Here is a 13,140-nt window from a genome sequence, read left to right on the forward strand (position 1 = left end):
CTGTCATGACCCCATCCACCAGCCCCGGTGGAACGCTGCTTACTTCCTCTGGATGGAACGTCTTTCTCTAGCCACCCACGTCGGAGACTCTTCTTCATCTCTCGAAGCTTCCACTCAGCTCTGCTTACTCTCCGGAGACTTTTCTAACTTCCCAGCCAGCATGAACACATTAAGGTAAGATTTCTGGCAACACAGTGCATCTCTCCCCAACCTCCTGGTCTAATCACAGAAATATATCAACAAATACATAAAAAAAAAAAAAAACCTACTGGAATAAATATATCAAGAAAATGATTTTAAACATACGGTGGAAGTTGAAATCAAGAAAGGGAAATCCACAGGTGCTGGAAGCATGGGCCAGCGAGAATGTGAGTTATTCCCACAAGAGCCCAGGCTGTTTGTCAGACCTGGACAGAGCAGGCTGTGCTAAAGGCAGCCCTGGGATCTCCCACAGGCACTAAGAGGATGGGGTTTAATGCCCACGTGGGGCTCTGAGACCCGGGACCGCAAGACTGGGAGAAGTTCGGACACAGTTAAGAGTGAAACAAAACAGATTCTAGAAAAACAGTCAGAATGGAGTCCAGACAGATAAAGACATGGGAAATGCAAGAGAGTCTAAGAGACAAGGGAAGTGGAAGGAGGAGGTTCAACAAATATTTAATAAGACTTCCAGAAGAAAAGGCCAGCAAGAGTGGAGTGGAGACAATACCCAAAGAGTAGCAGCAGGGAATGTTCTAGAATTCATGAAAAATACTACTCCACACCGTGAGACAGCATGAGTCTGGGGAGGTTAAATAAACAGACATCTCTAGCAAGACACATTGTAGGGAAACTGTAAAGTAACAAAAACAAAGAGAAAAATCTTGAAGGCAACCAGAAAAAGAGAAAAGAAAAAACAGATCACCCAGAAAGTACTGGCAATTAGACAGCAGACTCTCAACAGCAACAGCAGAGGCCAGAAGCCCGTGAAGAATGTCTTCAAAGTGCTGAGAGAAAATAACTCTCAGACAAGAATTATATTCCCTGTACAATCTTCATTAAAAAGTGGAAAATAGACATTTTTGAAAACAAAGACTGACCCCCTCCCCGCCCACTCACAGCACCTCACTTAAAGGATTACTACAGGATATCCTTCAAGAAATTGAATTCTGAATGAGGGGTGAGATTGAAGCAGCAGTGAGGAGCCGACAAACTGGTAAACACGGGAAAACCTAACCAAACATGGATTGTAAACAAAACAAAACAGAACAAAAAACCAACAAACCCAATAACAGAGACTATCAGAACAAGGTTGGATCGAAACACTAGCCGATAGGAACATGTACATTGAAGCTGCTTGTTTTATTCAGGACAGTAGAAATATTGTGAACTTTTGGCTTTACAAGTTCAGAACACATGTTAAAATTTTAAGGGTAACCTCCTCTACAAGAATAGAAATAAAATATTGAAGTCTCAAGACAGTGGAGGGGAAAACACATGATAAGGAAAATTCAGACAGAACCAAACACAGTGGAGGAGGGAAAAAGAAAAAGAGCCGAGGAAGTCAGAAAGATAACCATAAAGCAGTAGAAGGAAAAAACCCAAACATGCCCGTCACGAGACTTGGGAACATGCTACGCTTGACCACTAAAAAGGCAAAGATGTTCATTTGGAATTTTTTAATTACAGATATGCTATTTTATAAGAAACACACCTAAAACGTGGTAATAGTGACTACAAATGGTTGAGAAAAGATATATTGGACAAACACTAATCCAAAGAAAACTGTTATGGGTATTTTAGTAGCAGAGAAGACAGGCTATAAAAGCCAGAGGGATAGAAAGGCAGCTACATAATTATAAAGGGAAGAGCTGACCAGGAAGACAGGACAAATCTTTACTGGCAGATATGTGCTCCCGAAGACAAACCTAATTTATAATTCAAGATACCAGTACTTGGGTATTTACCTTGCTGTTGTCCCTTGTGCCTGGTTCCACTGGGCACTCTGGGTGAATTCAACAGAGGGCACAGATCAGAAATCCCCGGGTCTCTGGTGAGAACAGGTTGTCACAATGGCACAATCCTGGCTGCCCTGAGTGTCCTATTAGTTCACTCTGCATGCCAATTATAGTCTTCAGAGCTGCCATCACTCGGGTGGTCCCCACTGCTGTGGGACTATTTGTAATTTATCTCTGCATTCTTAGCACCTCCCCTAATGTCTGGCAGAGAAAGGGACTCAATATGCATCCATTAAAATTATAATTTTGTGGGCGCCTGGGTGGCTCAGTCAGTTGAGCACCAGACTCGTGGTTTCGACTCAGGTCACGATCTCAGGGTCTTGGGATCGAGTCCCACGTTGGGCTCTGTGCTCAGTGTGGACTCTGCTTGAGTTCTCTCTCTTCCTCTGTTCTCTCTCTCTCTCTCTAATAAAATCTTAAAATAAAATTATAATTTTGAAGATGATGAAGCCAACAGGATGCATGTCTGTGATATGCATTCCTATTTGAAAAGCACAATGTAAACCTGTAGATGTACTTTAATTACAAATACATAAAAATTACATATGTATGTGGATACAGGTTAACGGAGCATGGAAACGTGAAAGCAATAAATTTGTTACATAAGGTGGATTGTGACTTTTTGCTTTTTATTTTTATTATTGCTCTTATTACTTGTATAATTTCGAAAATAAAAAGAAATGACTATATGACTTTTAGTCATCCAATGAAGTATTTCCTAAAAATTGTCACCATGTATAGATAGAACAACAGAGCTGTTTTCTGAGCCATGGAAATATTCACTCCTAGGGCCAAATCTTGCCTTTTACTCTAGAAGCTACGGTAGCATGGCATGGTAATCCTCTCTGGATGTACAGAGGGTCAAGAAGGAAAGAGGAGCCTGTGCAGAATGGATCTAGCTGGCCTCACTTAATACTGTTTTTCTCAGGGCGCCTGGGGGGCTCCATTGGTTAAGCGTCTGACTCCTGATTTCAGTTCCGGGCATGATGTCAGCCCCGTGTCAGGCTCTATGCTAGAAGCCAGCTTGAGACTCTCTCCCTGCCCCTCCTCCCGCCCACTCAGGTGCGCGCGCTCTCGCTCTCGCTCTCTCTCTCAAAAATAAATAAATAAATAAATAAATAAATAAATAAATAAATAAATAAATGAAATACTATTTTTCCCTCCTTCTCTCTTGCCTCTCCTTTCTAGGTAACCCTAGATGTCCACCAATTATCCAGAATTTCACAAGACAATCTTTCCATTAGCCTCTACCCTGCTTCCCCTGAGACAAGGTTCTCTGAGTTACCTGGACAGAGCACCAGGTCCTTAAAGACAGTATTCCTTACAAAGAGTCTGGTCTATGTGTACCATTTCCAAAGGAAACAGGGATCCTTGGAGAAATGGGTGATTCCAGGTCAGGGGCAAGAAACGTACCAGAAGAGCCGGCAGCATATCAGAAAGCAAGAGAGCTCTCAGGGACTATCCGGGTCGCACCAACAGGACCCAGCAGACAACATGAAAGGCTCCCACTGGCCAAGATGGCACAGACTGAAGATCAGTGAGACTAATGATGAACTGAAACACATCAAATATGTGGACGTTCGTGAGTTATGGTAAGTTTTTTTTTTTTTTAAGAAAAATCACTCATCGCTCACTTTGGGAGAATGCTTGGGAACCAATTCATTATTTTAGAAGGTGGTAAGTGAGGGGAAAGAACCAAGGATATCTTGGCTTTCCTAGACTAAGTGTGTCTCATTGTTACCAAGCAGCTGAAGAAGGGAAGCTTTCATTACAGAAGTACTCCAACCAATAAAAGAAGAAATGATAGATGTGGAACAGCACCACTTTATAATCCCCAGTGAATACACAGGTTTAAGTAGGCCCACCATGGCTGCTAACATCGTGAAAAGAAAGACAACCAGTCCACACACATGCTTGCCACCACCTAGGAAGTATTCTTGCCAAAACACCTGAACATGGGGGCACCTGGGTGGCTCAGATGGTTAAGCGTCTGCCTTCGGCTCAGGTCATGATCCCAGGGTCCTGGGATTGAGCCCCACATCGGGCTCCTGGCTCGGCGGGGAGCCTGCTTCTCCCTCTGCCTCTCTCCCTGCTTATGCTCTCTCTCTCTCTGTATCTCTGTGTCTCAAATGAATAAGTAAAATCTTAAAAAAAAAAAAAACCACCTGAACATATATCTGAATTCTATCCATTTAGAGGACGGGGCTTGGGAGTGGGAGACAGCAGGACATGTCAAATGTCACTGTAGATCAGACGGATGTCGGTTGTAAGAAGTTCCATGTAATAAATACTTCATAATAGATACATCATAAAGGAACAAATTCACAAATGGAGAGAGACCCTACAGACTGAAAACAGAATTGTGGCAAATCAATCGACTGCAATGTACAGAACTTATCTGGATCCTGATTCAAATTGTAAAAGAAAATCTGACACATTCAGTTAGATTTGAACCCTGGCTGGATATTTATTAATATTATTGATAATTCTATTAGGTGCAAAACCAGTATTTCTACCACGTTTTTAAAAAGTGTTCTTATCTTTTAGAAAGACGTAGTGAGATCTTTTCAGTGAAATATGATATCTGGTATTTGTTTCAAAAACATCTGAGGTTGGGACGCCTGGGTGGCTCAGTCAGTTAAGCCTTCAGCTCAGGTCATGATCTCGGGGTCCTGGGATCGAGCCCTGCATGGGGCTCCCTGCTCTGTGGGGAGTCAGCTTCTCCCTCTCCCTCCGCCCCTCGCCCTGCTTGTGCTCTCTCTCTCTGTCAAATAAATAAATAAAAGCTTTAAAAAGTATCTGGGGTTAATGGAAAAATGATCAGGAAGAGAAATGAAATGATGGACCACGAGCTGAACATTGAAGCTGAGCAGTGGGTACGTTAGTGGATTCATTACAGTATTCTCTTTAGTTTTGCATGTGTTTGAAATTTTCAAGGAAAAAAAAAGTCCAAGACATTAATAAAAAATAAATAAAGCTACTCCTTATTCTCATGGTTGACGTTTGGGGACAAAAATGCCAAGGAAACAATGGGACTCTTACCTTTTCATTAACTGGATAAAAATTCTCCTTGGTAATCGGCATACAAAGGTGTCGAGGACAATCTTTAGGTAATTCAAAGACACATATCCACTTTTGGAGGGGTCGCCTGCACTCAGGGCTTTTTCAACCTGTTCATAAGACTTAGGAAGCTGCAGGGAATGAAAATTCGAATGTTGCATTCATAGAGATCCACTTCACAGAGCTATTCAACCAGTTTATTTCTACCAAAACCTCGTCACATTTTCCCCTCCAAAAACTGATCAAAAAGGTTACGATGGCATGTACTGAACTTCAAATGTTTAATTGATGAGCTCGCTACAGAACAGTATCCCCAGTCACAGCTACTCAACTGACAAGGCAGACAAGTTTCTCAGGGAAAAACAGCACATATAATAGCTCCACCTCAAATTTCAGAGCTAAAAATATTCGGTGGATCTGCCAGTTTGATACATCTTTCTTAATATACTTTCAAGCCATTCCTACTGTGAGCCCATGCTAGGTTTCTCCTGATTAAGTCAGGTCAATCAAACAAAAAAGCTGGCAACATTTTATTAAAAACAGAAGTAGCTTTAGAGTAAGGAAAATCATTAATATAAAGATTGCATAAACAGAGTACACTTTGTACATTTCTTTAATTATTCTTTTTTTTTTAATGGGGAATCACAAAGAATCAGGGTGAGTGAGCCTCGCTTATGGGACTTCTTAAATTCAGTGAAGTAGGTTAATTTAACACTGATTTTTATATGGCTCATAAAAATACGAGGAAGATTGGTTTTATTTCCAAAGGTCTTCCTGCTGTTTGTTATTGAGTAATAACAATATTCTCCGATATTTCCAACCCTCTCCTCTTTGTCTGAATTCAGTTTTTCCCGCTAACTGCAATGAGAAACAAAATCACCACCAACTTGGTATATAAAGTGACTTTAAAAAAAAAAAAAAGCAACCTGTTGGGACATAGAAATACTTGCACAAGAGTCTCTACCCACCAAAGGAATAAGAAGCAATTCTTTGAAATTTCCATAGGGTACACAGGAACGTGGGGAAACTAATGGGAAAACCTTTAAAAATATTTAAAGAATTTCTTAGAAAGCTGCACAAAACTAACCCAAAATGTGGCTAAATCTGCCCCTATCTCTTTCAGGGAAGTGGGTTCACAGAGAAAAGCCAGAGCCAGATGTGGAGTACGGTCTCAGTGTATTAACTGGATTAATGAAATCCACTTTTGATATCTTGATGACATTGGTTTCCATTGAGGTTTTTTTCTAGGAGAATGTTTTTGACATAATCAAGAGATTTTAGGAAAAGAGCAGGGAGTGAAACAGACATAGTATCTTGGTGATATGTATAAACCTTTAAGGGATTCTCATTGTGACTGTTTACAATGAAACAAAAGGGAAAAATGCAAGCAATTCAGCAAAGTAAAAAGAAGGACATAAAGATATCTGGAAGTCTCTCCACCCAGTTTTTTTATATAGTGTTGCAGAAACTCCCCTAATGATCATATAAACATACAACTTTACGAAAATGCAATCATGGCTATACATTCTGATGTGACAGGTGCTTTTTTCATTTAACAGTATCTCATGATATTTTTTCCTGTAAGAACTTATATCTACATCAAGCTTTTAAATGATGTGTGGCATGCCATCATGTTACTGACAGACCAGAGAAAGGTACGCTAATTTTCTGTTTGTACATTTAATGTGTATAAATGTTCCCTTGATCCCCTATCTAAATGAGGTCCTTTTCCATATTTGTCGCATTTATGAATGCGTTTAACACCCCTCTCCCTGATGTGAGTTCGTGCAACCTCCTTGAGAGCATATTGTGTCTGTTTTGTTTACTAATAATTACCTAGAATGAAGCAGAATTTGGCATGCTGCAGCCACTCAATAAACATTTGTTTAAAACGAATATATTTTTACCAAAAATGTTCTAAAGAAAGGTTGCAAAATGTAAAAAGCTATGACACATAAAAATTAAAATCATAGCCGAGATGACACTCTATCTGTATGAGACTGTAACAATATTGGGGCGCCGGGGTGGCTCAGTCGGTTGAACATCCAACTCTTGGGTTCTGTTCAGGTTGTGATCTCAAGGTTGTGGGACCCAGCCTCGCAACAGGCTCCGGGCTCAGTGCGGATTCTGCTTGTTCCTCCCCTGGCTTGTGCTCTCTCTGTCTCTCTCAAATAAATACATAAAATCTTAAAAAAAAAAAAAAAAGTCGAACAATATCAAGCGTTGGTGAGTAGGCTGAACGACAGGAATTCTTTCTCATATGCTTCAGGTGGGAGTATAAATTGATATTTTTGAAAAGCAGTTTGATACTGCCAATTAAAGCTGAGGAGCACGTCTGCTACAACCTGGCAAGTAATTCCAGTCGTAAGCATCATTCCTAGAGAGACCTTTGCACAGGTGCACCAAAAGATACATACGCAACCACTTACAGTGGCATCGTTTGGACTAGCACAAAACGAGAAGCGATCTCAATGTCCATCCATAAGAGAATGTGTGATTTGTGTATATGTAGACAATGGAAAACTGTAGGAAGAAAGAAAGAAAGAAAAGAAAGATCAGGCAAAAAACAAAGAACCCAGTCTGTAAGGAAACATAATACAAACAAATATAAACACATCACCAAAAAGGTTTCATGCCATAAAAAGAAACTAAGAATATGAATTCATTATAAGAAAAGCTTGAAGTCAGGATGACAAAACAACGAAAGGGAAGGGATATTTCAAAGCGAGGAAGCTAGGAAACAAAAATTGTATCATTATAGGAGTTAATAAATTAGAAACAGCAAGCGTAAGAGGCAAGGCTGAAGTTCAATGGAATAATAAAGGAATGGCTCAAAAGACTCTCACTGGAGGCGGAGGAGAATGACAGTACTGGATGGAGCTAGTGAGGAGCAGGTGCCAGCTCCGGAGGACAGACCAAGATGACCCAATGGGAGGGTAACTGGGAATAACACTGAGGGAAGGGCCGACGCAGGGAAGACAGAGGGAAGGAGGGAAGGTGGGGGAAGGCTTTAGTGACACAGAAAAAGTTTTCTGGCAATGAAGGAAGGGCTGGATCTGGCCATCAAAAGAACACCCTGTGGTCCCGGAAACTTTGACAAAATGCCTAATGCAAGTACAGCTCAGTTTCGCTTTTTAATTTCAAGGATCCAAAAAAAACCCCAAAAGAAAAAACAAAACTTTAGGCATCCAGGTAGAAAAAGGGAATCACCTACAAGGGGAAAAAACAGCCGTTGACCTCAGGCTTTTTCTCCTGAACACCCAGTGCCAGAGGACAATGGGATGATGCTTATACCATTTTGAGGACGAGAAAGCAAGATGGAAGAATTACACCCAGCTACGTTGTTCAAGTAGGAAAGTCAGAGGCAGACAGTCTCAAATATGAAAAAACAAAGGGAACAAAGCACCCAAGAGCCTTTCTTAAGGAAATTGCTTGACAATGAAATCCAGCCAGCCCCAAAATAAATCAAAATAATGAACTCTGAAAGGGATTAACTATGGTAAGCACTGGAGTGTAGTGATGTGGATTAAATCCACGTAAATACGAATTGAAGACGAAACAACTAGGGGAATTATAGGAACACAACGAAATGTAAATATCAATATCGTTGTAAACCCTGACTAAGAACAAAACAGAAACAACAAAACCTGTGAGATGGGAGGGAGGGGTGAAGAAGTGAGAGCCTGCCCTGCGCTGCCTGTAATCGAAAGACCCTTCAAAAACACCATAATTTCTGCAACTCTTAATGGCTTTCTTAACCTCTTTTCTTGTCTCAAAGTCCCTTTTGGGACCTAATATATCTTGTGGTAAAGAAATATTTACCCAAAGTACAGATATGTCTTCAGCTTCACTTGAAGCTGGACTCGGCAAGAACTTGAACTTAAACTTGGCCCCAGTCCTGACTGGCAGTATAATTTTGGGCTGGTCATTAAACCCCTCCATGCCTCAGTTTCCTCAAGTGGAAGACGGGATGATAACAGTGCCTCGCTCACAGAGCTGCTGTGAAGACTGAGGAGGGGAACACCCAACAGGGCCCGGCACACGGAAGGCTCCACAGAAGGGGTAATTACCAGGGCGGCCATGTCTCCTTTACTTCTGGTAAATTCAAAGACGTTTAAATTAACTATGTCTTATTTGTGAAAAGGAGCATGATTCTCTTCTTATAAAATCATTTCTTTCCATGTATCCACCCACCCACCCACCGAGGCAGCCATCCTTCTATATATATGAATAAAGACAGACCTAGAATTATGTTCGCCAAATGTTGCCTTTGATTATTTCTGGGTAGTGGATTTTGAATAATTTATACTCTCTTCTTTGTACTTTTCAGAATTGCTTACTTTTTTTGTAATGCTAATGCATTTTGTAATGGTTCTGTTTTTATGAAAACAATAAATTTATTAACAACAATAACAGAAAACAAGTTTTACTAATTTACCAACACAGTATTACATATACTCACTTCTCCAACACCTTGATCAACACTGGCTATTGTTAATTTTTTCCTCATTGACATCTTTCTCCTGAAAATTTTATATTCATTGTTAAAAGTTCTACGTACCTTTGGAATGGTTACGATTTATCTCTTGTTTATGTGGCCCATATTTTGTCAAGTTTCCCGTTTGTTACACAAAGTTTTGCTGTACAAAAGCTGTTCATTTTAATGTAAGCAGATGTACCAATCTTTTTCTTTATGGTTTTTGGGCTTTACATCACGCTTAAAAGGTAGTCTCAGTTTCAAGATTAAAAAACTTTCACCCATATTATTTTTAAATTTAAATAGTTGATGCATATAGAATTTATTTTGGTGTGAGGAATGGAAGGTTACAAGCGTCTTCCCCCAAATGGCTGCCTAGTGAATTATCCTAATAATAATTACTGAATGAGCCACTCCCCAGTCATACCACGCTTTACTGACTTTACTGGAATGCCTGTTATCATATGCTAAATTCACATATAAAGATTAATCCATTACCTAACAAAAATTGGGTAAGACGGTATCATATAGTCTTAAATATTATACCTTTGTAAGATTATTTTTTAAGATTTTAAGTAATCTCCACACCCAGCATGGGGCTCAAACTCACAACCCTGAGATCAAGAGTTGCATGCTTTACCTACTGAGCTGGCCAGTCACCCCTATAAATTATTTTTTATGTGGTGCTGTAGATTCTTTATTATAACTTTTCAAAAAGAAAAAAAAAACATATATATATATGTATGTATATCTCCATCCAGATATAGGAAGAGCAGATATTAATGCTGAATCTTCCTATCCAAAAACCAAAAAAGAGCTCTTCATTTATTCAAGTCTTCCTTTATTTTACTCAATAAAGTTGTCTCATGTCCTTATAGAAGTCTTGAATACTTCTTATCAGATTTAGTATGTGAGTAGCACCGAGGAGGAGGTACTTAAGCATCAGCCTCTCACCACCCTTACTATTACTGACGGACTGTCATCAGGAGTTGGAGGAGGCCTCAGGGTTTGGGGAGGTGGAGGTAGGATCAAAACAAATTTTAGAAATAATGTTCAGACCTAATGGTTTTTCATAGCTGTCAATTTCCTCTGTTCACGCTTTAGGGGACCTTGGTGTTAGGGAGACACTCTTACCTCTTGGCAAAAGGTCCTCTCAATTTCGTCTAAGGAACAGGTTTTCCAGACATCTTCTGATGAAACAGAGCTGTGGAGGCACTCCCCTTTGGAATTTTTGACTGGTTGATTGTTCCATGAGATCTCTATGAAAACAAGAGAGCTTCTGCTTATTCATGTTGCCAGAGGTACATTTAAATACCCAGTGTTCCCTTTTCACCCTCACCTGTCTGATCAAAAGTAGGACCAGAATGAATCAAAAGCATGATGAGCCAGGTAATAAACAGCATTGAAATAATTGGCTGGACATTTTTAGAAAAAAGTGAATCTACTTGCTATCCTGTGTTAGGATAAACCTGAGGTAGAGTAAAAAGTACACCAAGTAAAATAATAAAACCATGAGAGCAACAGAAGAAAATTAAGATGGATATTATATAGTGTACAATCTCTGTGTGTGAAGTCCTTTCCAAGGGACACACTACAGCCCCAAATCATTTGAACAATGGATAGGTCTGACAGTATAAACACTTATTTTTTGTTTGGTTAAAAACACACACACACAAATCACAATGAAAGAAAAATGAGTGAGAAAAACTATAGGTTAATTACCATGATGCCCGAGTAGCTCTTACACATCAATAAGATAAATACTCAACAGAACAATAGACTAAGGTTATAAACAGGTAATTCACACAAAAAGAACTAAACAACCCAAGAGATGTATGAAAAATTACTCAAACTCATTGGCAATTGTAAGTCTAATGAAAACAAGTTAACAATTTTTTTCCACTTGTCAACGAGGCATGGATAAAAGGGAATGATAGAGAAATTAGTTCCAGTTTGTGTATAGAAAACCTGGTACCTGAATACTCTGAAATCTTCTCGAATTTTACAAAATGGAATTATAGAACTACTCAACAAACGTATATGGGTAGGGGTATTCCCTGCACCGTTTGAAGATTTTTAAAAATTAAAACAATTTAAATGCCCATTCATAGAGGACGGGTTTTATAAACTATGGCTCATCAAGCCTCTAAAACACTACGGACATTAAAAACAAAGGTGCCTGTCTAAATTAACAGGTGTGGAAAATTTTCCTTGATGTAGTTTCATGACTGAAAGAAAGGGTGACTAGCATAATTTAATTCTCATTCTAATACTTAGGTTGTGTATTTGCAGGCCTACCCAGCCGTCTGTGCACCCACCCACCCACCCACCGCCCCACCCATGCAGCAGGAAACAAATCAGGGAGGACAATACACCAAACAGAACACAGTGGTGGGATTCAAGTGGAAGGGTTATGGGGATCGTTATTCGTGTTTTTGTGCCTTTTTTGCAGCCAGCATGTATTACTTTTATAATAAAAGAGAATAAAATAAATCTAAAATACAGCCATTCTCAAAGTCGACTGCAAAGAATCACAAATGGTTTCCCAGATTTATTTCCTAAAATGTCTGCAAATAAGCTTCACTCAAATTAAGCACACTTGCAACGACTCAGCTGCAGTTAACAAACTGCCAGTCATCTGGAATTCCATTTCCTACCTCAAAAAAAAAAAAAGAAAGAAAGAAAGAAAGAAAGAAAAAAGTAAAAGAAAAACAGCTTCCCACGGTGGACCCCGCTGGCTGCATAATGAAATACAAAGGCAGAACTTGGTCTGGAATTCTGTGGCCTTGGTGGGCCAGGCATTTGAAACTGGGATCTCGGAACACACACAAGAGCCTCACTGAGTGGTGGGGAAGCAAACCCACAGAACCAGGCTCTGACTCAGTTGGGCACGCCGAGCCCGGTTTTCTGATCCCGCATCCTGTGTGTGGGTTCCACTCTGGGGCACTGATGCTCTAATGGCAGATGATAGGGACACATGGCACATCGAGGGAAACCCATTCTTGCTCTGTAAACAACAGGCCAGGCTCTGGAGGGTGGGGGGTGGCTGTGGTGTGAGGCCTGCCCGCGGGGAGCTCACCGTCCAGGGACCTGTGCAGTTATACTGCCGCCCCAAGCTGGCTACAGAACTCAACCATGCCTTGTTCCAAGGTGTGTCTCATCACAGTCATGCCAGGCCTCACCCATCAGCCCAGCTTAATAATTCCTGCCACCTGCTAATTTCCCCCAAAGGGTCTTCGCTGATTTGAAATGGGGTAGAGAGGAAATCCAAAGCTTACATGTGTACTTCTATATGTCATCGGGGCAGCAAAAGGACACCCACTTCCCAATGTCATTTCTTCAGGTGCCAGATAGATAGTGCTTTTGACAAGCAAGATGATGGCTTCTTAAGGACATAAACACAGCGAAAGCATAAATATGCAAAATTAACAAGAAACATTGTTCTATATATTTAGAAAAGTCAAAAGTTGTGGTCCCTGCAAATATATGACCTAGAGACTCCCTGACATGGGTAACAACAGCATCAAATCCACCAACAGCTCCTGGTAACGAGTCCTTGTAGAACACATTTTCCCCAAAAAGGAACCAACGTGAGCAGATTGTATC

General features: G+C 40.3%; 1 protein-coding gene across 1 annotated transcript in view; it reads right to left on the minus strand.

The window, feature by feature from the left end:
- EFCAB6 (EF-hand calcium binding domain 6) overlaps window positions 1-13,140 on the minus strand; it is a 204,428-nt gene that overhangs the window by 141,017 nt on the left and 50,271 nt on the right. The window contains exons 7-8 of the mRNA XM_028115294.2: window positions 10,669-10,793; window positions 5,040-5,188 (exon numbers count right to left, since the gene is read on the minus strand). Coding sequence (XP_027971095.2) covers window positions 5,040-5,188; window positions 10,669-10,793 — 274 coding nt within the window. The remainder of the gene's footprint in view (window positions 1-5,039; window positions 5,189-10,668; window positions 10,794-13,140) is intronic.

Source organism: Eumetopias jubatus, unplaced genomic scaffold (genome assembly GCF_037043125.1).
Source record: "Eumetopias jubatus isolate StellerSeaLion01/CBP00866 unplaced genomic scaffold, mEumJub1_p1.0 scaffold_8, whole genome shotgun sequence".
NCBI lineage: Eukaryota > Metazoa > Chordata > Mammalia > Carnivora > Otariidae > Eumetopias > Eumetopias jubatus.